General features: G+C 36.6%; 1 protein-coding gene across 2 annotated transcripts in view; it reads left to right on the forward strand.

The window, feature by feature from the left end:
• Window positions 1-24,638, forward strand: part of MTIF2 (mitochondrial translational initiation factor 2) — a 34,773-nt gene extending 10,135 nt beyond the window's left edge. For both annotated transcript variants that reach the window (XM_043988623.1, XM_043988624.1), the window contains 9 exons: window positions 766-942; window positions 3,215-3,354; window positions 6,727-6,851; window positions 15,359-15,563; window positions 16,532-16,781; window positions 17,187-17,327; window positions 19,826-19,990; window positions 22,163-22,303; window positions 24,115-24,638. In XM_043988623.1, the coding sequence (XP_043844558.1) occupies window positions 766-942; window positions 3,215-3,354; window positions 6,727-6,851; window positions 15,359-15,563; window positions 16,532-16,781; window positions 17,187-17,327; window positions 19,826-19,990; window positions 22,163-22,303; window positions 24,115-24,287 (1,517 nt within the window). In that variant the 3' untranslated portion in view covers window positions 24,288-24,638. The remainder of the gene's footprint in view (window positions 1-765; window positions 943-3,214; window positions 3,355-6,726; window positions 6,852-15,358; window positions 15,564-16,531; window positions 16,782-17,186; window positions 17,328-19,825; window positions 19,991-22,162; window positions 22,304-24,114) is intronic.
• The last annotated feature ends 1,609 nt before the right edge of the window (window positions 24,639-26,247 follow it).

Consider the following 26,247-nt stretch of genomic DNA (forward strand, 5'->3'; position numbering starts at 1 on the left):
GGATGAAATGTGCATAAATATGTTGATAAGTCCATGATTTCTTTGGTATGGGCACCCTCCTTCATTAGTGCAGAACACTACTGCTTCATGCCTTCTTATCTTAGGTGACTCTTACCCAAATTTTTCCTTAAATCCTTCATGATTTAAGTGTTACTATAATAACAGCAACAGTGGTCATCCTTATCATTTGCCTACCAGTGCAAACTGTCCATCTGATTTCCCTTTCTCTAGCTACCCATGAAATAGGTACATTTTATAAGAGGTAAATTTAGTATTCTAATCCTTTTTCTAATCTAAGTAACTGTACAATAAACTTTGAATTTAAAATCATTGGATCATTTATTTATAACTTTCTTTCCTAGATGTTAACAGTGTTGCTCAGAGAAGTGATATAGCTATGGTTTTCTCTTTTCTAAAATGGAGTGGTATATATATGCAAAACACAGGTTCTTATCCCTGATTGTTCAGGTTTTTTTCTTCAGAATATACATAGGCATGTTTTTGAATTTTGTTGTAAGTTTGAAATTTAAAGAATGCTACATGAAAGAGAAGATACTTCTTGTACAATTTAAAGATGATATTGATGTTTCATCATCTTTTAATGTGAATTTATCATCTCTACTCTGAATTCTAATTGTTTCCTAAAACAAATAAAGTCATTACTTATTTCATAGTTGAATGCTTTCAGTAGTGGCTATTGTGTTTGTTTAAATTAAAGATAATATATTTTGAATTTCTTGTCTCTTTGGAATTCTGCTTTTATAGTTTCTCTACCTTCTGGGGAAAAGATAACCTTTCTTGATACTCCAGGACATGCTGCTTTTTCAGCAATGAGGTCCAGAGGTGCTCATCTCACTGATATTATCATATTAGTTGTAGCAGCAGAAGATGGAGTAATGAAACAAACTGTGGAATCTATTCAGCATGCCCAAAATGCTCAAGGTATCTTGTGTGACTGACCATTTTTGCTTCATTATTTGATTAAGCATACAAGTGTTCATGGACCTAGCACAATGTAAGAAAGCTGTTCAGTCTCAAATCTGTTCTTCTAAATCCCAAAAAGGAATTTTCACACCTTATCAGAGAGAATCCTTACTATTAAGTGTACAAAGTGTAGGAAATAACTTGACCTCATTTTCCATTAGTAAAATTGGGATGATATCTTCCTTTTGAGAGTTAGTTTTGTGAAAGGATTATACACTCTTCCCAGGGGAAGGTGCTCTAGCAATATTGATTCACAGTGCTCATTTTATTGTCCTTAGTGGGATTTGTCCCCTGTGAAATCTTGCTTTTAGATTTAGGGACAATCCTTTTTCTAGTATTTATGGATTTACTTTATTGACATCTCAAACACATAATGCTAACTCATCTCTTTGTCTGCTTAATAGATTTATAGACAACTCAGCTCCCTGAATTTACTTTATATGAAGAAAATCTGTCCCAGATAATCAGATCTAGTTTCTCTTAAGTCAGACCTTTAAAGTAGTATAATATAGTGACACAGACATATTAAAATGTAAGTCCCCAGATACATTTCAATGTCAGGTATTTGGATTATTCCGTTTTGCATTATTTTAGTTTTTGCTTCCCTCCATTAATGTAATTGAGAATTCATTGTGCCAGGTAAATGAGAATGAGTGCTGGTACTACTTTTTTTTTGAGTGCTGGTATTACTGATGATGGTAAATAAACATATTAAAGCAGTGCGTAAACTCTACAGGAATGGATTCTTTTCCTTTTTTTTTTTTTTTTTGGTGAGGCAATTGGGATTAAGTGACTTGCCCAGGGTCACACAGCTAGTAAGTGTTAAGTGTCTGAGGCTGGATTTGAACTCAGGTAGGTACTCCTGACTCCAGGGCCGGTGCTCTATCCACTGTGCCACCTAGCTGCCCCCGATTCTTTTCCTTTTGTCTGCTAATCTGAAATCTATAGGTTTTAGATTCTTGAGATCAGTTACAATGTACTTTAGGTCCTTACTTCTCAGTAGGAATGATGAGATTGACCATAAAATCATGATAACTTTTAAAAGGTCTCTGATTATAGTTGCCTAAAATATTCGAAGATCTTTACATTCTTCAGTAGAAATGGACTTAATTATCTGTGTGTGTATTTTGAATTTACACATATATATTTATCTTTATGTTTTTTACTCCTATAGCTTTCAGATGATAAATAATATATTACATATAAGTAGATATTACAATATTTTTTTCCACATAGCTTATCTCATTTGAAGTATGAAATAATTTTAAAAGACATACAGAAATCCTCAATCAATTAGATTGTACTTAAATGTCTTGCTAAAAATGTGCTTCTGTTTTAGTCATTTCCATTCTCACATTGTGAGGTTGCATTTTTTGGGGGGTAAAAAAAGTGCACTGGATCAGGAAATGAGACCTAGACTTTTATCCTGACTGCTCATTAGGAGCTCTACGACCTTGATCAAGCTGCACACCCCTAATCCCTGCTACCTAGGGAGGCTGAGTGAGGCTTGGGGATCTCAGTTCTGAACTTCAGGAGGGCTAATGTCCATTAGGTGGCCATACTAAATTCTTCATTAATGTGGTGAGCCCTTGGGTGTGAAGCGCCAACAGGCTGTCTATGGAGGGAGAACTCAGGAAAAACTCAGGAGAACGAACTTAGGAAAAGGTCAAAGCTTCCATAACTATCAGGAGTGGCTACTATACATGGCCAGCCTGTTTGAGAGAGGGAGAGACTCCAGTCTCTTAAAAAAAAAAAAAGATTTAGATAAAATTACTTTACCTTATTTGCCCTCAGTTTATTTATCTGTAAAATTCGGGGGACCTTCATGACTGTAAAATTTAGTGATTTAGTGATTTAGAGCATTTGCATAATTTGTCATTTTGCTAAATATTCAAAATCTCCAGGAAGTTTCCAGGAAAGTAATCAGACTGTTAAATCCGTGAACTGCAGATGGTATAGTTCATATTTTCACTATATTTCCTACTAAAAAGCCAGGCCCTAGTTTATATCTTTGCTGTGTATAATATAACAGAAACAATGGCTAAAGTTAGTAAAGAATTGCTTGCTTTTATTAGTTTTCACTATTAGACCCCAAGGTGAATGTTGTAAAGCTACTGAATAAAGGAAAATCAGTATGGCTGAGGGCTTATCATCTTAAGTGACAGAGAAGGAAGTTGTACTGTAAACTCACTTATCATTTCACCTTTTTGAAACTTGTATTTTTTTAAAGTTCCTATCATTCTTGCTATAAACAAATGTGACAAACCGGAAGCTGATCCTGAAAGAATAAAGAAAGAGCTCTTGGCTTATGATGTGGTTTGTGAAGAGTATGGGGGTGATGTTCAGGCAATACATATCTCTGCACTTAAGGTAAGTTGTCAGTAACTCAGAGAGAACCATATTATGGTGATTATAATAATACATTCAATATGTATAGCCCTTCAAGGCAGTTAGGTGGCAGAGTAGATAGAGCCTTGCGCCTGGAGTCCAGATCTGATTTACTAGCTGTAAGATGTTGGGCAAGACACATCACTTCTGTTTGACTCAGTTTCAATAGTACCTATGTCTCGGGGTTGTTATGAGGATCAAACGAGATAATATTTGTAAAGTGCCTAGTACAATGCCTCGCAGACAGTAGGTGCTTAATAGATGCTGGTTTCCTTCCTTGAAAGTGTTTTAATATATATTATTTTATTTGATTCTCAGAACCAGTCTTTAAAATAGGCAAAGCTGATATTATTTTGTGGAGGTGGCATGGAGTAGGAGATAGAATACTGGTGTTGGTCTGCCTAGATCATGTCTCAGATACTTTGCTGTTTAACCCAGGGGCAAGTTACTTAATCACTCTTAGCCTTAGTTTCCTCATATTTAAAATGAGAAGTTTGGATTTGATTGGTGCTGAGGTCCCTTCCAACTCTAAATCTATAATCCTATTATCTAATTTTCTCTATTTTGCAGATGAAGAAACTGAGCTTCAGAAACAATAAATGATATACCTGAGGTCACAGTCCTTAGTTCTGGAGCTAAGATTAAAGGCCAGGTTTTTTTGTTCAAGGGTTACCATGATGGGCTCAGTGAAGGGTATAAACATTTGAAACTGGGTTCAGGGAAATTATAGGCTAAAAATATTTTATGAAAATCTAGGAAAATTGAAATAAATCAGGGAAAATACTGGGTTTACTTCATGGGTTGATTGACTTTCAGTAACTAAAGCTGTTGTTAGGTTTGTAGCATGCCATGGCTTTCCTTTCACTTAATCACCTAGTCCCTTCTTGCCTCTTAAATACAGTGAAGGATAGTTCCTCTATCCATCAAATATGGTAATATTAGTTGTTTTCTTCATTCTCATCCAAGACCCTCTACATGCCCATAGCAAATAGGTCTTTTTAAAAAATCATCATACTCACACATACATCCAGAGTTATATTCCTACAGTTAAATTCTTATTCTGCCTTTACTTGCCCTAAATTATCTGGGTCTTAAGTGTTTAGAAATAATTTTCTTATATTAATATTAAAATGGTCTCTCTGTTCTAGAAGCTCTTATATCTATAGTGGATTTTTTGTTTTCCTGTTACATTCTTTGATTTACATTTAAAGAGATGGCTTTGAAGCCTTGGGCAGCTGCAAATATGAGACTTTCTTTTTTCTGATAACATTAGATAAGTATAGCAGATGTATGAATTTACCCCAGGAGTGGCAGAGATGATTTCTGTGTGTGTGTGTGTGTGTGTGTGTCTGAGAATTAGGGTTAAGTGACTTGCCCAGGGTCACACAGCTAGTAATTGTTGTGTCTGAGGAGAGATTTGAACTCAGGTCCTCCTGAATCTAGGGCCGGTGCTCTATCCACTGTACCAGCTAGCTGCCCTGGCAGAGATGATTTCTAATGAGATGTCTGTGAGACTTGGTTTTTCTACAGTATGTAGCAGTAAGGAGCCCCCCTTTTTTAGAAGAAAAGTAATAGTTGGCTCTCTGCTTATAGAAGTAGTTCCCTTTACTATGTGTGTTGAGTGAGAGTTAATCATAAGAATAAGAGTGTCTTTTTGGGGGGAACCTTTGAAATTAACTAGTTCAGCCTCTTTATTTTACATATGAAGAAAATGAGGCCCAGAGAAGAAAAATAGCTCGAATAAGAACATATAGCTAGTGAACGGCAAAGCCAGGATGTGACCACAGGCTTTTTGATTCTGAGTGCTTCGATCTTTCTAAAATACCTTTCATTTACTTGTAATTCTTACCTAGGTGTTAATTTTTATAAGCAGTGTCATCAGTCTTCTTAGTTCTGAGTGTCATCACCCCATACCACCAGCAGGTTTTGTTATTATTCAGTTGTTTCAGTTGTATCTGGTTCTTTGTGACCCCATTTAGGGTTTTCTTGGTAAAGATACTGGAGTGGGGGCAGCTAGGTGGCGCAGTGGCACCGGCCCTGGAGTCAGGAGTACCTGAGTTCAAATCTGGCCTCAGATACTTAACACTTACTAGCTGTGTGACCCTGGGCAAGTCACTTAACCCCAATTGCCTCACTAAAACAAAACAAAAAACAACAACAACAAAAAGATACTGGAGTGGTTTGCCATTTCCTTCTCCAGCATTTTACAGATGAGGAAACTGTACAAATAGGAGTAAGTGATTTGTCCAGGGTTACATGGCTAGTAAGTGTCTGAGGCTGGATTTGAACTCAGGTCTTCCTAACTCCAGACCTAGGGTACTGTCCACTTTGGGTAGGTATTGTAGTAGAAAGAACACCTGACTAGGAATTAAGAAAACTGTTTTGGTTCTACACTAATAGGTGACTTTGGGTAAACCAATTAATTTCTGTGAGCCTCAGTTTACTCATGTATTAGATGAATGTAATAATAGTACCTTTGCCAACTCATGATTGTTGTGAAAGTCACATGAGAAGTATGTGAAAACAGTTTGACAACTTTGAAAGATTTAAGAATGCTGATCAACACAATGGCCAAAAAGCTTCCAGAAGACCCCTGATGAAACATGCAGCCCACTTCCTGACAGACAACTGATGGACTTAGGAGATGGAGACATATTTTTGGCATTACCAGTGCCAGGATTTATTTTGCTTGATTATACATATTTCTTACAAAGGTTTTTTCTTTCTTATTCAAGGGGTAGAGAGGTGGGGGAGGGAGGAGAAGATAGATTTTTGTTGACTTAAAAATTTAAATTAAAAAAAAGAAAATAGTTTGAAATGCATAAAATTTCATACAGATGTAAAACAACATTATTGTTGGGGAAAATGGAAGAAAATTCATCAATTCAGCACACATTTAGTAAATACCTACTCAGTGTTTAGGCACTGGGAATATAAAAGCAAAAAGATTAATAAGGGCAGGTTTAGGAGAATAAGAGGGATTAAAGAGAGGAACTTTTTTGTGTGTGTGTTTTGTTTTTGTTTTTGTGGGGCAGTGAGGGTTAAGTGACTTGCCCAAGGTCACACAGCTAGTAAGTGTCAAGTGTCTGAGGCCAGATTTGAACTCAGGACCTCCTGAATCCAGGGCCAGTGCTTTATCCACTGTGCCACCTAGCTGCCTCAAAGAGAGGAACTTTTAACCTTGGGCTAACATCTTTCTAGAAATTTTCTTTTTAATTGGTTCTTGTAATTAATTAAAAATTAATTGAATAAGCTTTAAGAAGAAAAAAGTATAATATAGATACAAAAGTACAGGTATTTAGTGAGTAGTTATATCATAGATAATTTTCAGTAATACTTCTTTTGCTTTTAAAGGGGGACAATCTGATGGCTCTGGCAGAGGCAACAGTCGCTCTTGCAGAGATATTGGAGCTGAAAGGAGATCCCACTGGTCTTGTGGAAGCAATAGTGGTAGAGTCTCGAACAGATAAAGGAAAAGGGTAGGATTTATATATATATATATATTGCTATTTATTGGTTATACTTTCTAATTAAACCAATACTTGGTATTAAATATATTATATAGCTTTATTTTTGTATTCTAAATTTCCTATTACTATATTTGGTTGTGGTACTATTTTTCTTCATTGACTAACGTTTCTACTCTTTTAAAATCATTTATTGGTATCTTTGGTTTTTATGTTGCCTCAATTTTTAATTTATCCCTGCCTCACCAACAAATTATTCTTTGTAACAAAGAATAAAAAGGAAGGGAAAAAAAGCAATTTCCTTGAACTCTAATAGTATACACAGTGTTGTGCTCCCATAATCCCCCATTTCTTTTTTTTTTTTTTTTTGTGGGGCAATGGGGGTTAAGTGGCTTGCCCAGGGTCACACAACTAGTAAGTGTCAAGTGTCTGAGGCTGGATTTGAACTCAGGTCCTCCTGAATCCAAGGCCAGTGCTTTATTCACTGCCACCTAGCTGCCCCCAATAATCCCTCATTTCTGCAAAAGAGGAAAGAAGGTACATTTTCTTTTCTTTTCTTGCTTTCTTTTTTTTTTTTGTGGGGCATTGAGGGTTAAGTGACTTGCCCAGGGTCACACAGCTAGTAAGTGTCAAGTGTCTGAGGCTGAATTTGAACTCAGGTACTTCTGAATCCAGGGCCGATATTTTATCCATTGTGCCACCTAGCTGCCCCAGAAGGTACATTTTCTTAACTCTTCACTTAGAACCAAGATTGGTCATTAGTATAATATAACTTTCAGGTGTTTTTATTGTGATTGTTGTTGGCATTTTCATTTACATGGTTGTAGTTATTGTGCATATGACTGCTGGTTTTGTTTACTTCATTTCGCTTGATTCATAGGTCTTCCCATGCTTTCTTTGAATTCTTCATATTCTTTATTTTTTATGATATAGTAATAGTGTATTATGTTTATTTATACAGTTTGTTCCCTATTCAATAGGCTCTACTGTGTTTCCAGTTCATTCTTATCACAGAAAGTACTACTATGAATATTTTAGTGTATAAGGGATCTATCTGTTGTTGACCTCTTTAGGGTGAACATACTAGAACCCTCATGCTGGACCTTCAAAACATACCACATAGCACTGCTTATTCTCTCTTTGAATAAGGCAGACCTTGGGCCCAGATCTAGAAAGAATGTCTTAGCTGAGGAAATTTCTTTAGCTGTAAAAATTCACTGCTTTCAAAGAATAAGAATCCTTCATAAATTCACCGTGTTACAAAGAGAAAAAGCTGAAATGTGGGTTGCTATATAGCCAAATCCATAATATATGGAGATACTTTGTGACCCCTTTTGCTTTATTTCCTATAGTTCTTTTTTTTTTTTTTTTTTTTTTTTTTAGGCAATGGTGGTTAAGTGACTTGCCCAGGGTCACACAGCTAGTAAGTGTCAAGTGTCTGAGGCCGGATTTGAACTCAGGTACTCCTGAGTCCAGGGCCGGTGCTTTATCCACTGCGCCATCTAGCTGCCCCTATTTCCTATAGTTCTTAAGCTGAAGGGGCTCCCCTTCAGGTCAGATAGTTTTCTTTTTAAAAAATTAATAACATTTTTTCCTTTTTCTATTTTCTCCCGCTTCATTAGAAAAAGAAACAAAACTTTTAGGAAGTAATCCTAGTCAAGCAAAAGAGATTTCCACATTGACCATGTAAAAATGTGTTTTGTTATGCATCTTGAGTCTATCCCCTCTCTGTCAGGAGGTAGATAGCATTCTTCATTATTGGTTTTATGGAATCTTTTTGGTTATTGAATTGTTGAGTTTTTAAGTTTTTCAAACTTATTTGTCTTTACAACGTTGTTGTCATTGTATAAAATTGTTCTATTCTGTTCACTTCAGTCTACATTAGTTCCTACAAGTCTTAGCATATTTCTCTGAAGCCATCCTTTCTTCCACTTTGTGATATAGTGTAATTTGATCAACCATTCTCAAATTGATGGGCACCTCCATAGTTTCTAATTCTTTGCTACTACTAAAAGATTTCTTTATATATTTTTGTACATATGGGTCTTTTCCTCTCTTTGTTCTCTTTGGGGCATAGGCCCAGTAGCAGTATCATTATATCAAATGACAGGCACAATTTAGTAGTGTTTGGGGCCTAGGTCTGGTTCGTTTTCCAGAATGGCTAGACAAATGCATACCTAGAACACAAGATGTGCCTGTTTTCCCACAGCCCCTCTACCATTTGTCATTTTCCTTTTTTGTCAACTTTGTCAATTTGAGTGTGGGGTAGAAGCTCAGTTACTTTAATTTATATTTCTCTAATTATTAGTAATTTGCGGCATTTTTTTCAAGTTGCCATTGATAGCCTATATTTCTTCCTTTGAAAACTGCCTGATGGGGGCAGCTAGGTGGCGCAGTGGATAAAGCATTGGCCCTGGATTCAGGAGTACCTGAGTTCAAATCCGGCCTCAGACACTTGACACTTACTAGCTGTGTGACCCTGGGCAAGTCACTTAACCCTCATTGCCCTGAAAAAGGAAAAAAAAACCTGCCTGTTCATATCCTTTGACCATTTATTAATTGGGGAATGGCTATTATTAAGTTCTTTAAATAGCTTGGGAATGAGAATTAGGGAAATTTGCTGCAAAGATTTTCCTCCAGATATGTTTCCCTTCTAATTTCATCTGCATTCAACCTATATCATCTTTTTAAACTTAATATTTTTAAAATTGATGATTATCTCCCTCCTCTTTAACTTCACCTTCCCCCTCCCCATTGAAAAAACAAACTCATGTAGCAATATATACATATAATTGGATAGTATATAATAATATATACCATTTATAATGGGTGTGTGTATGTGTATATATATATATCTGTTTGGGAGAAGAGATGGGAGAGGAGCAGGGCAGTAAATGAGTTTTACACTCATCAGAAAAGGCTCAAAGATCTTAAACTCATCTGAGCTGCCTCTAGGAGGGACTAATAGACACACCCAACTGGGTGGAGTAATCTATTTAATCTGGGAAGTAAATGAGCCTAACACTTATTAAAATTGGCTCAAAGATCTCAATCTCATTAGAATTGGCTCTAGGAAGGACTAATGTACACACTCAATTGGGTAGAGTAATCTCTCTAACCCTTCAGGAAAGTAGGAGGGGAAGGGGATAAAGAGAGAGGGGCAAAAGAAGGAAGGGCAGAGTGGGGGAGGGGACAGACAGAAGCAAATCCCTTTTGAAGAGTGATAGGGTGAAAGAAGATGGATGATGGAATAAATATCATGGGGAAGGGAATAAGATGAAAGGGAAACAGTTAACAATAGTAATCATGAAAAAGAGAAAAGGGGGAAAAATTGTACAAAAAAATATTTATAGCAACTCTTGGTGGAGGCTAAGAATTGAGAATCAAGGGAATATCCATCAATTGAGGAATGATGGAAAAAGCTGCATTATATGATTGTAATGGAATGGACTTGTGCTACAGGAAATGACAAACAGGATGATCCCCGAAAAACCTTGAAAGACTAATGAACATAGATTATGGTGAAATGAGCAGAGCTGAGAGGACATTGTGCATAGTGACTGCAGTATTGTTCAGTGAGTAATTGTGAATGACTTAGCTACTCTCAACAGTACAATGATCCAGGACAATCCCAAGGAACTAATGAGGAAGCATACTATGCACTGCTATAGAAAGAACTGATAAAAAGAACACTTGTGGATTGTACATATATAACCTGGTTGTGATCTTGTGGAGGGGGGAGGAAAGGGAGGGGAGGGAGGGAGAAAAATTGGGAACTCTAAATCTTATGAAAATGAAGGTTGAAAACTACCCTTACATGTAAATGGAAAATAAAATAAATGTTTGTTGAGGGAAAAAATATCTATATCTATATCTATATCTGTTCCTGCCATACACATGCACTGTATGTGTGTATGTATGTATATACCAAAACAAATTCCAACATTGTCTGTGTCCGAAAATTTTTTTGTCTCATTCTTACCTCTGAATCAATCACCTCTCTGTCAGGAGTAGGAAGCATGTTTCATCAATAATCCTCTGAAATTGTGGTTAGTCACTGTGTTGATAACAATTTCTTGCCCCCTCTTTCTGAAGAGAGTAGTAAGAAAGGAACCATGCTTGGAACCTGTGCTCTAGGTTTCATTCTGTGTTTCTGTTCTCCAGCCTCTTTTCCTTGCTTAGAGCCCAGTCACAGGTTTCCTCTCTCCCTCCTTCCCTCCTTCCTTCCTTCCTCCTTCCCTTCTGTCCTCCTTCTCTCCCTCCCTCCCTTTTTGCAATTCACTCTCTGTTGGAGTTGAGTTTGTTTTCCTTAGGACAAATTCCTCCCTTTCCTTTTTCCCCTTTCCCTCCTGTTTCCCAGTTGAGTGAAATGCATTTATATACCCAACTGTGTATATATGTATTCTTCCCTCTTTTAAGCACTTCAAATGAAAGTGAAATTCAAGTATCACCCAAACCCTTTCTCCTTATTTGTATGGACTTCTACTTTGTGCCCCATAGTCTAATGTAAACATTTTATCCCTGTTTAGTCCCTTATTATTTCTTGCTCATATTTACCTTTTTGATTTACTTGACTCCTGTGTTTTCATTTCAAAGTTTCTACTCACCTCTGGGCTTTTCATAAGGAGTGCTTGGAAAGTCTTCTATATCATTAAAGATCCATTTTTTTTTCCCTCTTGTAGGGATTATACTCAGTTTTTCTGAATAAGTTAGTTTTGGTTGTAAGCCTATATCATTTTCCTCATGGAATATTGTATTTTGTTTTTAATAATTTTATTTCTTACAACTTCATAGTATCCCATGTATCCTTCCCCCACACTAAGATCAATCCTACAAGACATGTTTTTATTTTTGAAAGAGGAAAAAATAAGCACTTGGCTTCTTGGTGGCTGCCCAATCTTGTGTGTTCCTGTCTTTCCTCGATACTTGAATTCTTTCTTTTTGGCTGCTTGCAATATTTTTTCTTTGACCTGGAAAGGAAAATCTGGATTTTGTCTATAATGTTCCTGAGAGTTTTCATTTTGAGGTTTCTTTTAGGAGGTGATTGGTGGATTCTTTGTGTTTTCACTTTTCCCCTTAGTTCTTAGAGTTTTAAGCAGTTTTCTTTTATGATGTCTTGGCTAATTTTTTTTTTTTGGTTATGGCTTTCAGATAGTCCAATGATACTTTTTAAAAATTAATTTAATTTTGGGGGGTTACATTTTAAATTCTGAACTGGTTTTTCTCCTTTCCTCCCCACACTAGAGAAGGGCCACCATTTGGCAAATTTGTAAATATTATGTAAACCCATACTATGCATACTAATATTTATCAGTTCTTTTTCTGGAGGTAGGTAGCATCTTCCTTCATAGGTAGTCCAATGATTCTAAAATGATCTTTCCTTGGTCTCTTTTCTAGGTCTGTTGTTTCTGATAAGAGATATCTTATACTTCTTTTTTTCAGTTGTTTGACTTTGTTTTAATATTTCTTGTTATCTCATGTAGTCATTAACTTCTATTTGGTCCATTCTAATTTTCAAGGGGTCTGTTGTTTGGGTAAGGTTTTTATACTTCTTGTGTTATGCTGTTAATTATATTTTTAATTCTTTACTTTCTTTTCCACTCCTACCCCCACCAATGGAGGCTCCTGGTTTTTTTCTAATTGTTTCCTCTCGTACTCTCATTTTATTTAGAAAATATTTTGTAACTTATTTTAAAACTCTTGCTTCATCTCTTCCAGGAATTCTAGTTGAAATTATGTCCCAAGATGTGCTTTTCTTCAAGGTTTTGCTTGCATATGTTTTAGAGTCATTTTCTTCTTCAGGGTTTGTGTCTTAACACTATGTAAGCTCTGGGCTCTATGTATATCTTTTTTTGTTTTGTTTTTGTCTTTTGTTTTTTGTGGGGCAATGGGGGTTAAGTGACTTGCCCAGGGTCACCCAGCTAGTAAGTGTCAAGTGTCTGAGGCTGGATTTGAACAAGGGGGGAATGCCCAAGGTGAGCTTAGTCTTGGTTTTTGTCCTCTTGGGTCCTGGTGCTGTTTTCTTGGAGTATTAAATGTTATATTATTCCAGGACCTTTTTGACAACTCATGCTAGAGACCTGCAAGCTCTCAGCGAACCTAAAGCAATTTCATCTAGGGCTGAATTCTCTTCAATTCCTCACCCGGGTTTGCATCTGAGGAACACAATTTTAGGCTATCATCTATCAGCTATCATCAGCCAACTAGAAAGCTCTGCAGGGTCAGAGTGACAGAATTGTACTTATTATTCTGTTACAGGCTTTAGACAGGACTAGGGGCTAGATCTGAGACCCCAGTCACAGGGTCAGAGTTACAACTGCTACTTGCTTCTGTACTACACATAATCCTTAAGTCTTATATTTGCTAGGCACTGTACTAAGCACTTTGCAAATGTTATCTTATTTAATAGAGGCACCTCCATGACAATGGATGGAATGTTAGTCTGGAATCAGGAAGACCTGAGTTCAAATCCAGCCTCAACTCTTAGATGTGTGACTCTGGGCAAGTCACTTTAACCTCAATCTACCTCAGTTTCCTCATATGCAGAAGTCAGGATGGTAACAGCACCTTCCTCCCAGGGTTGTGGGAAGGATCAAATGAAATAATATTTGTAAAATCCTTAGCACAGTACCTGTCACATAGTAGGCATGATATAAATGTTTATTCCCTTAGTTTCCTTTTCCCTTCCTTTGACTCTGACAACAGCCTTGGGAGGTAGTCCTCATTATTATTATTGTCCTCATTTTTGCAGGTGAGGAAACTGGAGTGGTTAAGTGACTTGCCCAGGGATACACAGCTAGTAACTGTCTCAGGCTGGATTTGAACTCAGGTCTTCCTGACTCCAGGCCCAGGGTCCTAACCACTGTACCACAGTAAATAATATAGGGCCTATGACTACTTCCTGCCCTGGCATGTTACACTTAAGCGCAGGTCTCGTCCTCAGTACACCTTGAGGACCTAGAGGTGAAAGTTGGCACCTGTTTTTGTTCCCTGCATAGTGCCAAGTCTCTTTGTGCTGGATCTGGGACTTTTTCTTGCTTTGGTGCAGCCCCAGGAATGCCCTTGTTCAGTTTAGTCCCTGTGCTGAAAGGCTCTATATTGTTCCTCCTGGCTAGATCCCATCCTCAGTGTCTGCTTGGGGGCTCAGAAAGCCCCAAATACCTCAGGATTGCCACTGTTCTCAAAAGTCATAACAAGGAGCCTTTCTGTTTCCCTATAGTCACCTGTGGGTGAAATCTCAGGGCAAATTCCCTGTACCAACTCTTGCTTGAAAATGACTCACTATGATATTTTTCTGGGATTTTCTTATCAGGACTTTGGTGTTTTCTGGGTTTTTTATGGAGTAGCTGTGGAGGATAGCTTGGATGTATTAGTTCTTTCTCCGCCATCTTGTCTGGTCTTTGATCATAGTCATTTTCTGTGATACTGCTGCCTAAAGATAGACATTTTCTTTGTGTATCCAATTCTCTTCCCATTCCCAACCTTTTCACTCACTTTACCCAAACTTTCTGACATCAAGATGCTTGTGCATTAATTGCCCTTTTCTGGCAGAGGGAGAGAGAGGGGCCTAGTGTTTGTGGTTATGCCATTTTGGAAAAATTCAAGAATGAAGACTTGGAAAGACCTAAACACTTTATTATTGCTTATTATCTCAAAAGTTGTAACAACTACATTTCCATTCCCCTGTTCCTACCTGTGTGAAATACAGAGCAGTAGTAAGAGAATAATGTTTCAAACATAGTGATTTCCAGCAGTACTGTGTCTAAAGTCAGCAAGGAAGTTTGATAGTCACTTCTCATGCTGTATATTTCGGTTTTCTGCTGATTACAACTTGAACATTGGATTATAAGGCAGGAACTCCTTTTTAAAAAGAATCATAATTGTTGACAGTTTTAAAGGAATTTTGTTTATTATTCTGATGTGGTTCCTTATAAGAAATGGTTTTGAAATTTAGAAAAACAGGTTAGGGTTAGAATGGTGGACTTTAGTATACGACCCTAAACTCATTTAAAAGTGCTTCTTGGGGGCAGCTAGGTGGCACAGTGGATAAAGCACCGGCCCTGGAGTCAGGAGTACCTGAGTTCAAATCTGGCCTCATACACTTAACACTTACTAGCTATGTGACCCTGGGCAAGTCACTTAACCCCAATTGCCTCACTTAAAAAAAAAAGTGCCTCTTGGGGGCAGCTAGGTGGCACAGTGGATAAAGCACTGGCCCTGGATTCAGGAGGACTTGAGTTCAAATCTGGCCTCGGACACTTGACACTTATTAACTGTGTGACCCTGGGCAAGTCACTTAACCCTCATTACCCCGAAACAAAACAAAACAAAACCCCGCAAAAACATAAAAGTGCCTCTTGATGGCAGTTGAACATCTTGAAATTTGCTTTTTGACAGCATGGAAACATAAATGTATACAATCATGATGGCATCATCCTAAGGTACAATAAAATGTTTTGACTACATATGGATTGGGACAGTAGGAGTTTTCCTTACAAAATGCTTTTTTCTCCTTTTAGCCCAGTAACTACAGCTATAATTAAGAGAGGAACTTTGAGAAAGGGTGCAGTTCTGGTTGCCGGAAAGAGTTGGGCAAAAGTCCGTTTGATGTTTGATGAAAATGGAAAAACAATCAATGATGCTTGTCCCAGCATGCCAGTGGAAATTATAGGCTGGAAGGACCTTCCTTCTGCAGGAGATGAAATTCTTGAAGTAGAATCTGAGGTATATTAAGTTTGATTTCTAAATATGCCTTTATTGATGTTACAAAATAAGGGTAGGTATTTCTTTCAGGAGTTAAACTAAAATGCCATAAACCAACAACTCCTTATTATCATTACTCACATTTATAAAGTTCTTTAAGTTTTACTTTTTTACTTTGCTTTCTTCCCAATAACTCTCTTAAGGAGATATTGCAAGTATTTTTATTCCCCCCCAAAAAATGATAAGGCAGGAATAAAGGATAATAGGTGGATAGATAACCTGAATCCTGTATTCCTGACCAGATAATGTTAGGAAAATGAGAGAAAAGAAAGCTACCCAGACTTGGGCAGACTTCTGTGGAAGATTTATGGAGGAACATATAAGAATAAGACAGAATGAGAAGGGGTGGATAGGTTGGTAACTACAGCCGTGAAGAGAGTATACATGGGTAAGACATTGCTGCCAATTTTGTCCTTTAGAAATCCACTGAAGTATCAGTGTGTAAACCTCTGAAATTAAAATTTTATAAATTCTATAAGGAAGTAGCTTTTACATGGTTTCATATTAGGAAGAGTTTACTATTATGTATGATTTTACAGTGTACAAAGTGATTTCCTCATAACAATCTTGTGAGTCCTGGATTTTAATGAAAAAAACCTAGGTTCAAACATTTGTTCTTCTTTTTACTCCCTATATTATATTGGTCAAGTTACTTAACTTCCCAAGGCCTTTATTTCCTAATTTATAAAATGTGAGGGGGTGAGGTGGGATGGGGTGGTATCACACTATATGATCTATGTAAGGTCACTACCATGTCTGAGTCTGTGATCCTAGGAGGTTCAAACACAGACCTTCTGACATCAAGTCCAGTGCTCTTTCTGGGACACTATTCTTCCTTTCATAATGAAAAAAGTCTCATGTCAGCTTTTCAGCATAGCAGCCACTGATTTCTACCTCAGTAAATAACACCAGCATCTTTTTTTGCTAAGCAAAGAGCACGTGAAGTTGTTGATTGGAGGAAGTATGCTGAAGAACAGGAGAAAATGAAAGAGGATTTTAAAGTGATTGAAATAAAACGAAAAGAACACCAAGAATCACATCGTAGAGCCCGTGAGAAGTTAGGATCTCTGAACTGGAAAGAGAGAGGATATATAAAGTATCAAGAAATTAAGAAACGACAAAACCTAAAACTTAAAGAGAAAACAGAAGATTTGAACACTCTTCCTATAATTATTAAAGGTGCTAGTTTGTTAATGTGTTTTGCTTTTGAACTTTTTTTTTCAATCAATCAATCAATATATATTAGGTGCTTACTATGTGCCAGGTACTGTACTAAGCTGTGCTTATTTATTATTTACTGCACAAATTATTCATGACATTTAATTCTCAGGAAGATTTTCCTAGTACAAATATTTTATTTATTATTGTGGTATAAAATACAATTTAGTGACCACTTAAACTCTTAATCAGATATTCATTATGTTTTTATAGGCTGAATGGGTATTATATATAATCAAGGTAAAGAAAAATGAATATAGTTATAACTGGTATTCAATATGTGTTTTGAATTAGATTATTCTGATTTAAATACTTTTTAGTTTTAGCCTTTTAACATCAGTATTTCTAAACTTTTCTCTTCTTTAGGTGATGTCGATGGTTCAGTTGAGGCTATTTTGAATGTTATTGATACCTATGATGCTACAGATGAGTGCAAACTGGAGTTAATACATTTTGGAGTAGGTGATATTAATGAAAATGACATTAACCTTGCGGAAACATTTAATGGTAAAGTTTTCATCTTTTAAATCATTGTTTTTATTTCACTAAGTGAATTGCTTGGCTATACAATTGCTATATAGGCCTTTGTCAACTTTTGTTGTTAGCTATAGACTTTCTGTTGCCATTTAAGACCTTACTTGTTAGAGAATAAGGGAGCCTTGGGTAGAGTCATGACTCTAGTTCTTTCTCTTGATGTCCTCACTGGAGAGCTCTTCCCAGGACTCAAAGATGTCTAGTTATTTTTTTTGGGGGGGGGGAGGCATGATTTCCACTACTATAATAGCTCAGTTGTTAAGACTGGAGTTTTAACAATTGCCTGCTGTGCTTTTTTCATTGATTTGTAAAAGCTTCCCTTTTACCCTATGACCTACCTACCCAAGTACCTTTCCATCTTTCACTCCTGGCCAACCACTTTGGTGTGAACAGTTTTTAACTTCAAGAGGACAAGGACCATACATCCTTTTAAATTACCTATACTACATAACATAAATTTAACTCCAGATTGCTTTGTCTACTTTGCACAATACTAACATTGCAGCACTATATGCAAAGAAGTGCTTTGGATAACATGTTCTGTCCTCTCTCAGAATAAGGGGTATATAGAATATGGAAAAATTATTTTCAATAGTGCTATCTGATCGCTCAACAAGTTTATTTGTGACATGCTTACTGTGTGCCACTATTGTGTTGGGTAATGTAGATAATTTATACTTTCTGATCTTTGTACACATTGATGAATAGCCTTTTTTCTTTCTTTTTTTTTAAAATTAAAAATTTTTTAAAAAAAATTTATGGTTTAATCTATATTTGGACATGAATTTTGCCTGCCAAATCTCTGAAAACTGCTCAGACATTTTTTCTTTGCCACTCATTTCTCTTTCAGTTGGGTCTGGTATTTGGAATATTTTTTTTCCAGGTCAATAAGGGTTAAGTGACTTGCCTAGGGTCAAACAGCTAGTAAGTGTCAAGTGTCTGATGCCGGATTTGAACTCAGGTCCTCCTAAATCCAGGGCTAGTGCTTTGTCCATATAATATTCTTTTTAACAACCATCAAGTTGTAGCCCAAAGCTCCTAGTTGTATGGAGTACAGGAAGTTCATTCTTAATCTTATTTCCTATTGCCCTCAAATGCCAGCTCAGATGGTCTGAGCAAAGAAATAAGCATTTATTTTCACCTACTATTAGCCAGGTGCTGTGCCGCATGCTTTCTTTTGTCTAAATCACTCTTGATAGAGCAATGCAAATTAAAACAACTCTGAGGTACTACCTCACACCTATCAGAGTGGCTGATAGGACAAAAAAGGTAAATGTTAGATGTTGGTAGGGAGGTGGGAAAACTGGGACACTAATCCACCATTGGTGGAAATGTGAAGGGATCCAACCATTCCAGGGAGCAATTTGGAACTATGCCCAAAGGGCTATAAAACTGTGCATGCCCTTTAATCCTTCAATACCACTGCTAGATTTATATCCCAAACACATCCCCCAAAAGAGAAAAAGATCTATCTTTACAAAAGTATTTATAGCAGCTCTTTTTATGGTGGCTAAGAATTGTAAATCCAAGGAATACCCATCAATTGGGGAATGGCTAAACAAGCTGTGGTATATGATAATGATGGAACATTATTGTTGATATGGGGAAAATGGGGTAGGGGGGTTTGGGTAGGGGTTTGGGGTCCTTAGGAATTCCTCTTTAAAGAATTACACCCTCTTGTACACAAAAGCAATTAGAATAAGATAGTAGTTTATTTAGGGACTGGGGAAGGGAAGGGAAACCAAGAGAGAAATCCTTGGACTTCTCTTTGGGAGAAAGGCATAATGCAGAGCATGGCTCTGAGATACCAGTCTCCTGAATAGCCTTTCTGTAGGGCCTTTCGTGTGTTTTTTCTAAATGGTTGAAGTTTTATTAAAAGCAAAAGGATTTTATTTAATGATAGTTATACATATCTTGATCATATGGTCTTTGGGAAAAGGCATAGAGGAAATGTTTATCTTCAAGAAACTGGTAAATGCTTTTGAAAACTCCTGACTCATTTAAAGCTATTTCATCTTTGAGTATTTTATATCAGGTTTATATTCAAGAGCTTATTAAAGGGGTGGGCAAGAAGAGTTTAATTTATTAAAAAGTTACATTTCTGAAATCACTCAAGTAACATTTGTAATTCATTTCTTTTCCTAACATGCTTCATTCTGTTATTTTCCTATCATTAAATGTAATGTTTTGCCTACAATCCACATTATAGTAATTCAGGTGATCTTATGAAGAATTCTTCAGGCTACCTAGGAAATAGAATTTATATTGGAACCATGTCAGTTTCTCCAATCACTTGAGAACCTGATAGTTATCATAAAAAGAGTTTTACAGAATTTAAAAATTCTTCACATTGTCTTTTTGTTCACATGAAGTCAAGAACATGGATACGAGTATAATTTTCTGTGCGAAAGGCAAACAAATGTTCCAGTATCTGTGTCAACTAATCATCAAGTTCTATTTTTATCTGTCAGGTATTGTATATGGCTTCAGTGTGAATGCAAGCAAAGTTATCCAGCAGCTGGCTATAAAAAAAGGAGTCAGAGTCAAACTTTACAACATTATCTACCGACTTGTTGAAGACTTGCAGGAAGAACTGAGCAGTAAACTCCCTCCCTCTGTGGAAGAAAATGTAATAGGTCAGTGTTTATAATAGCATTTATATAGCACTTTCAGGTTTGCAAAGTGCTTTATAAATATTATCTCATTTTATCCATACAGTAACCCTGGGAGGTAAAGATGCTATTATTGGGGGCAGCTAGGTAGTGCAGTGGATAAAGCACCAGCCCTGGATTCAGGAGTACCTGAGTTCAAATCCGGCCTCAGACATTTGACACTTACTAGCTGTGTGACCCTGGCCAAGTCACTTAACCCCTATTACCCCTCGAAAAAAAAAGATGCTATTATTAACCTCATTTTGCAGATAGGGGAACTGAGGCAGACAGAGGCTAAGTGATTTGCCCAATGTCACATAGCTAGTGTCTGAGGCTGGATTTGAACTCAGGTCTTCCTCACTCTAGATCCAGTGTTCTATCTACTGTGCCAGTGAGCTATAATCACTTGCTGTTTCCAAAATTATAAATACAATGTCTTTATAAAGTCTGGGCATTTAAAAATGTTCACAACTGGGACAGCTAGGTGGCGCAGTGGATAGAGCACCGGCCCTGGAGTCCAGAGAACCTGGGTTCAAATTTGGCCTCAGACACTTAACACTTACTAGCTATGTGACCCTGGGCAAGTCACTTAACCCCAATTGCCTCACTAAAAAAAAAAAATGTTCACAACTTTGTATTATCTGTGAACAACACATTTGTTAGCATTTAGGTCAACTGCATTACATTATAGTTTATAAAATATTCCCACTTTTAATTTTATCCAGTGATAAATGAAAAATGGCTACCATGGCATTTATTATTATTATTAATTGTTATTATTATTGTTATTATTACTATTATTATTATTTTGTGCAGGGTAATAAGGGTTGAGTGACTTGCCCAGGGTCACACAGCTAGTAAGTGTCTGAAGCTGAATTTGAACTCAGGTCCTCCTGAATCCAGGGCCAGTGCTTTATCCACTGCAGCACCTAGCTGCCCCAATTATTATTTTCTTTTAAATGATGTTTACAGATTTTTTTCTTTTTCTATTGTACACACAGATTAAATTGTTAAACTTTAAAAGCCATACAAAGATTTTATGAGAGTTAGAAGGGACCATAGTAACCTTCTAGTTGAACCCATTATGAATGAAGCAGAATTGCAGTAGCTCAAAAGAAATGTGAAATGTATGAATTTAGAGACATCTTCACTCCAAATGTTCATGTGGATTCTTTGTGCCCTACATGTGGTAATCTTCCAAACTTGTATTGGTCTGATCAATCACAGTCAGACACATTGTACCTTGACTCTGACATGGTAATGTCATTTTGGTCCTCTTTAAGAATGAAGGACAACCACCACCCAACCAACATGGAGGGTGAACCTGCCACCTCTCTACACAGCTTGTTTCATATATTTTTTTTTTTTTTAGTGAGGCAATTGGGGTTAAGTGACTTGCCCAGGGTCACACAGCTAGTAAGTGTTAAGGGTCTGAGGCCGGATTTGAACTCGGGTACTCCTGAGTCCAGGGCTGGTGCTCTATCCACTGCGCCACCTAGCCGCCCCCAAGAATTTTTTTTTTTTTTTTTTTGCGGGGCAATGGGGGTTAAGTGACTTGCCCATGGTCACACAGCTAGTAAGTGTCAAGTGTCTGAGGCCAGATTTGAACTCAGGTACTCCTGAATCCAGGGCCGGTGCTTTATCCACTACGCCATCTAGCTGCCCCCAAGAAAAATGTTTTAAAAATTAAAAGGCAGATAATACTTTTTTTTAAAGCTATGAAACCTAGATAGTAATTGTGAGTTTAATATCTGAAACTACCAGACATAGTGGTACTAGTGTTAAAAAGGGTAACTCATATTTTTTAGATTTTTTTAACTAGGCATGTATATTTATTAAGTGTATTTTTTACATATATGTGTATATAACATACATATATATATATATATATATATATATATAACATGTACGTGTGTATGTGTGTGTAATCTTAATATGGTTCTTTTTCATCCAGGAGCATCAGAAGAATCCTTTGGTATTATTTAATTCTCACATTGGTCAATTATAAAAATCAGTAAAGCGTAAGAACTTAAGACTTATTTGGTTTTTGCACTAGTCAATAGTCTTATTAGTAAATAAGCAAAATGACAGAATGCAGTAGATCCAACGTATCAGCCCTTTTAGATTTTGGTACATTGGATTTTTTCCCTCCTTAAGGTGAAGCATCTGTACTAGCTACCTTCTCTGTGACAGTAGGAAAAAAACAAGTTCCTGTAGCTGGCTGCAGAGTCCAAAAGGGACAACTAGAAAAAAAGATGAAATTTAAATTAATTCGTAATGGATGTGTTATTTGGAAAGGTAAGTAAAAATTGAGTTTCCTTGTCTACATATAAGTTTTTTCTCTTGGTTGATTGCAATATTCAACATAAGTGGTTATAGAACGAAATGTTAATTAGACCTGGGTTCTTCTTTTTTTTTTTGCGGGGCTATGGGAGTTAAGTGACTTGCCCAGGGTCACACAGCTAGTAAGTGTCAAGTGTCTGAGGCCAGATTTGAACTCAGGTACTCCTGAATCCAGGGCTGGTGTTTCATCCACTGTGCCACCTAGCTGCTCCCCGACTTGAGTTCTTTTTATGACCCATATGATTGCATCTTTTAATGACTCTAATCAAGCTTTATTGACTCTCCATTTTTTTGGTTGTTAATAAAATTTAGTCCTGGACTTAACCTTAAATAGTTTCATCTCCTGGGACTTGGAAATCTTGTTACAATGTTTTTCTTATTATAGTTATTTCCTTTGTAATTTAATGCTATATTGCTTTTTTATTAAACGTCAAAAGTAGTTTCTATTGTTACCATTACAAGACAGTATTTAGGTAGTTTGGGGTTTTTAATTATTCTCATTGACAGTTAAGTAACCTGAGGTATAGACGTTAAATGACTGACTTCCAAAGGTCACACACAGCAAGTTAGGAGCTTGTGAAGTATTAAAATCTGTCTCCTAGCTTCTAGATTAGGATTGTTTTTACTATACCTCAGTTACTTAAAAGACATGGATATGTCCTCCAGAATGTTTTTAAAAAGATCAACTCTAAAGAGTAATGGTTAAAAGACTTATATCAACCATAGGGGACTTGAATTGATTCTGTCCTTGTCCCTATTCTATTCAGTATCTTTATCAGTGAATTGGATGAAAGCATATGTGGCATGCGTATTCAGTACACAGGTGACAAAGCAAGGAAAAACTGCAAATAGATTGGATGATAAAATTGAGATCCCCCAAAATCTTAAATTGAAACAAATTGAGGACTCTAATGATATTTAATAGGGATGAATAAAGTCTTGTACTTGAGTTTAAAAAACCAACTGCACAGGAATAAGAGAGAGAAATGGGTAAGGACGTGGGAATTATAGTGGCCAGAAAACTCAGTGAGTCAATAGCATTCAGAATGATGGATATTATTTTCCTGGCATCCTCAGGAGTATTGCTTTCAGTCACAGCTGTCACATGTAAAGAACTTTGATAAGCTGGAACATGGCCAGGATTACAAAGGGACCCGAAACCCTATCAGGTTGAAAGATTGTTTAGTAATTAAGCCTAAAAAAAATTTAGGGAGACATGATGGCTTTGATTGCTGTCCTCCAAGTATTTCCCAAACCTTAATTTTAATGCCTTCCCTCTGGTTTTATCTTGTTTAATCCTTTCTATGTTTGTAGTTGTTTGCATGTTGTCTCCCCCATTAGACTGTGAACTACTTGAGAATAGGGACAGTTACTTTTCAGTGTTGAAGAGTATCTGGAATATAATAAATGTCTATTGATTTGCTATCTTGTGGAAGAGGGATTAGACTCTTTCTACTTGACCTTAGCTCTGGCCAAAACAGCAAATTTAAATTTAATATTAGCAGAAATATGCCTTGGGAAGTAATGAGTTCCCTTTCACTGAAAGTCAAAATGGAACTGAGTTGGGGATGGGGTGTGGAGCACTCATGATTCACATAAGGACTTGATTATCAAGTCTGAAATTCTGATTTCAAAAATATTTTCTTGAATATACTTTTAAATCTACCTAACCCTGTGCCTTAGAAACAAAATAACACTACTTTTAAACAATTACTGTTATGTTTTAAATTAATTCTAATGGCTAGCATGTTTTATCTTTTTTTAAGGATCGTTAACTTCACTGAAGCATCACAAAGATGATGTTTCAGTCATAAAAACTGGAATGGATTGTGGTCTAAGTTTGGATGAATCAAAAATAGAGTTTAAGGCTGGAGATGAAATTATTTGCTTTGAAGAGAAAGAGGTTTTACAGAAGACTTCTTGGGATCCAGGATTTTGAATTGTTACATTAAAAAAAATGTAACTAAACTTTGCTTTATTTATTATAGAGCACCTTCATATATATATTTTACTTTAATGCTTTTGGTAAAAAGTGCTGGAAATTACTGTGTTAAGTAGTTTATAGCTGTGTTGAGTATCTTCAAACCATCCCTTCTGTTGTGTGAAAAGAGCTGCTCAGTTCAGTGAAAAAAAAATTTGCTCAAACCCAAACTATTGTCAAAATTTCTCATTGCCTTAATTGCCCATGTAAAATTCTAACAGACTCTTTTATATACACTGGAGGACAGAGGAACAAGTACTAAATAAAGGGCATTGTGTAAACCCTTCTTTGGTGGAGGTTAACTGAAAAGGTGGTCTGTTTTTCTAGTTTTAGTTGCTATTGTGTTCATGAGTTGTGTTCTGGACTGGATTTGTGGCCCAGGTCTTTCTAACACAGGCACTTTCTCTGCAACTTCAGGGTTGCTGAAAGCACTAAGTTAAGGTATGTGGCCAGGGTTGCAGTCTGTCAGACAGGTCTGGAAGCCTGATCTATCATTTTAAGGAGAGAAAAGAGGTAAAGATGCTTTGAAATACAGGGTTTCCTAGTGTAGTTTAAAGCTACTGGGATAGCCTTCACATATAGTTATATGAAATGTAATGGGAAAAAAATATATATACTTTATAATAAAAGTGGGGCAGTGGATAAAGCACCAGCCCTGGATTCAAGAGGACCTGAGTGTGACCCTGGCAAGTCACTTAAACCCTTACTGCCCCACAAAAAAAGGGGGGGGGGGGAGCAGTGCAGTAGTAAATGAATATAGCAATCTTCTGTTTGATAAACCCAAAGAAGGACTAGCCTCTGGGATAAGAACTCACTATTTGATAAAAACTGCTGGGAAAACTGGAGAATAGTATGACAGAAACTAGACATCTTACATAATATGCCAAAGTAAAGTCAAAATAGGTACATGATCTAGACATAAAGGGTTGATACCAAAGGAAGATTAGAAAAGGAATAGTTTACTTCTCAGATATATGGAAAGGGGAAGAATTTATGACCAAAGAGAGAACATTATGAATTATAAAATGGATTATTTTGATTAAAATTTTTGCACAAACAAAACCAATGCAACTAAGATTAGAAGGAAAGCAGAAAACTGTGAAACATTTTTTAGAGCCAGTGTTTCTGATAAAGGCCTCATTTCTCAAGTATATATGGAATCAGTTAGAGAAATCAAAGCTATCTAGTGCCATATGAAAAAATATCACTCTTGATTAGAGAAATGCAAATTAAAACTGAGGTACCACTTCACACCTATCAGATTGGCTAATATGACAAAAAAGGAAAATGATGAATGTTGGAGATTTGGGAAAATTGGGACACTAATGCAGTTTGGTGAATTTGTGAACTGATCTAACCATTCTGGAGAGCAACATGGAACCATGCCCAAAAGGCTATAAAACTGCATACCCTCTGACCCAGCAATACCAGTACTATGTCTTACATCCCAAAGAGATCATAAAAAAGGGAACATTTATAGCTGCTCTTTTTGTGGTGGCAAAGAATCGGAAATTGAGGGGATCCTCATCAATTGGAGAAGTTGTGGTATATAAATGTAATTGAATGTTATTGTGCCGTTTAAGAACCAAATATCATAGTAACATTGTATGATCAACTGTGATAGACTTGGTCCTTCTCAGCAATACAATGATCCAAGACAATGCCAAGACTCATGATAGAAAACGCTCTCCACATCCAGAAAAAGAACTATGGAGTCTGAATGCAAACTTAAGCATACTATTTTAACTTTTTTTTCCTTTTGTTCTGATTCTTTTAATGTGGAAATGTTTAACATGACTGTAATGTATAACCTGTATCAGATTGTTTGCTGTATTGGGGAGGGGAGGGCGAAAAATTTGGAACTCACAATCTTAGTTTTCAATATTCATTTTTGTATTATGTGTTAATTGAGAAAAAA

The sequence above is a fragment of the Dromiciops gliroides genome, chromosome 2 (assembly GCF_019393635.1).
Source record: "Dromiciops gliroides isolate mDroGli1 chromosome 2, mDroGli1.pri, whole genome shotgun sequence".
Classification (NCBI taxonomy): domain Eukaryota; kingdom Metazoa; phylum Chordata; class Mammalia; order Microbiotheria; family Microbiotheriidae; genus Dromiciops; species Dromiciops gliroides.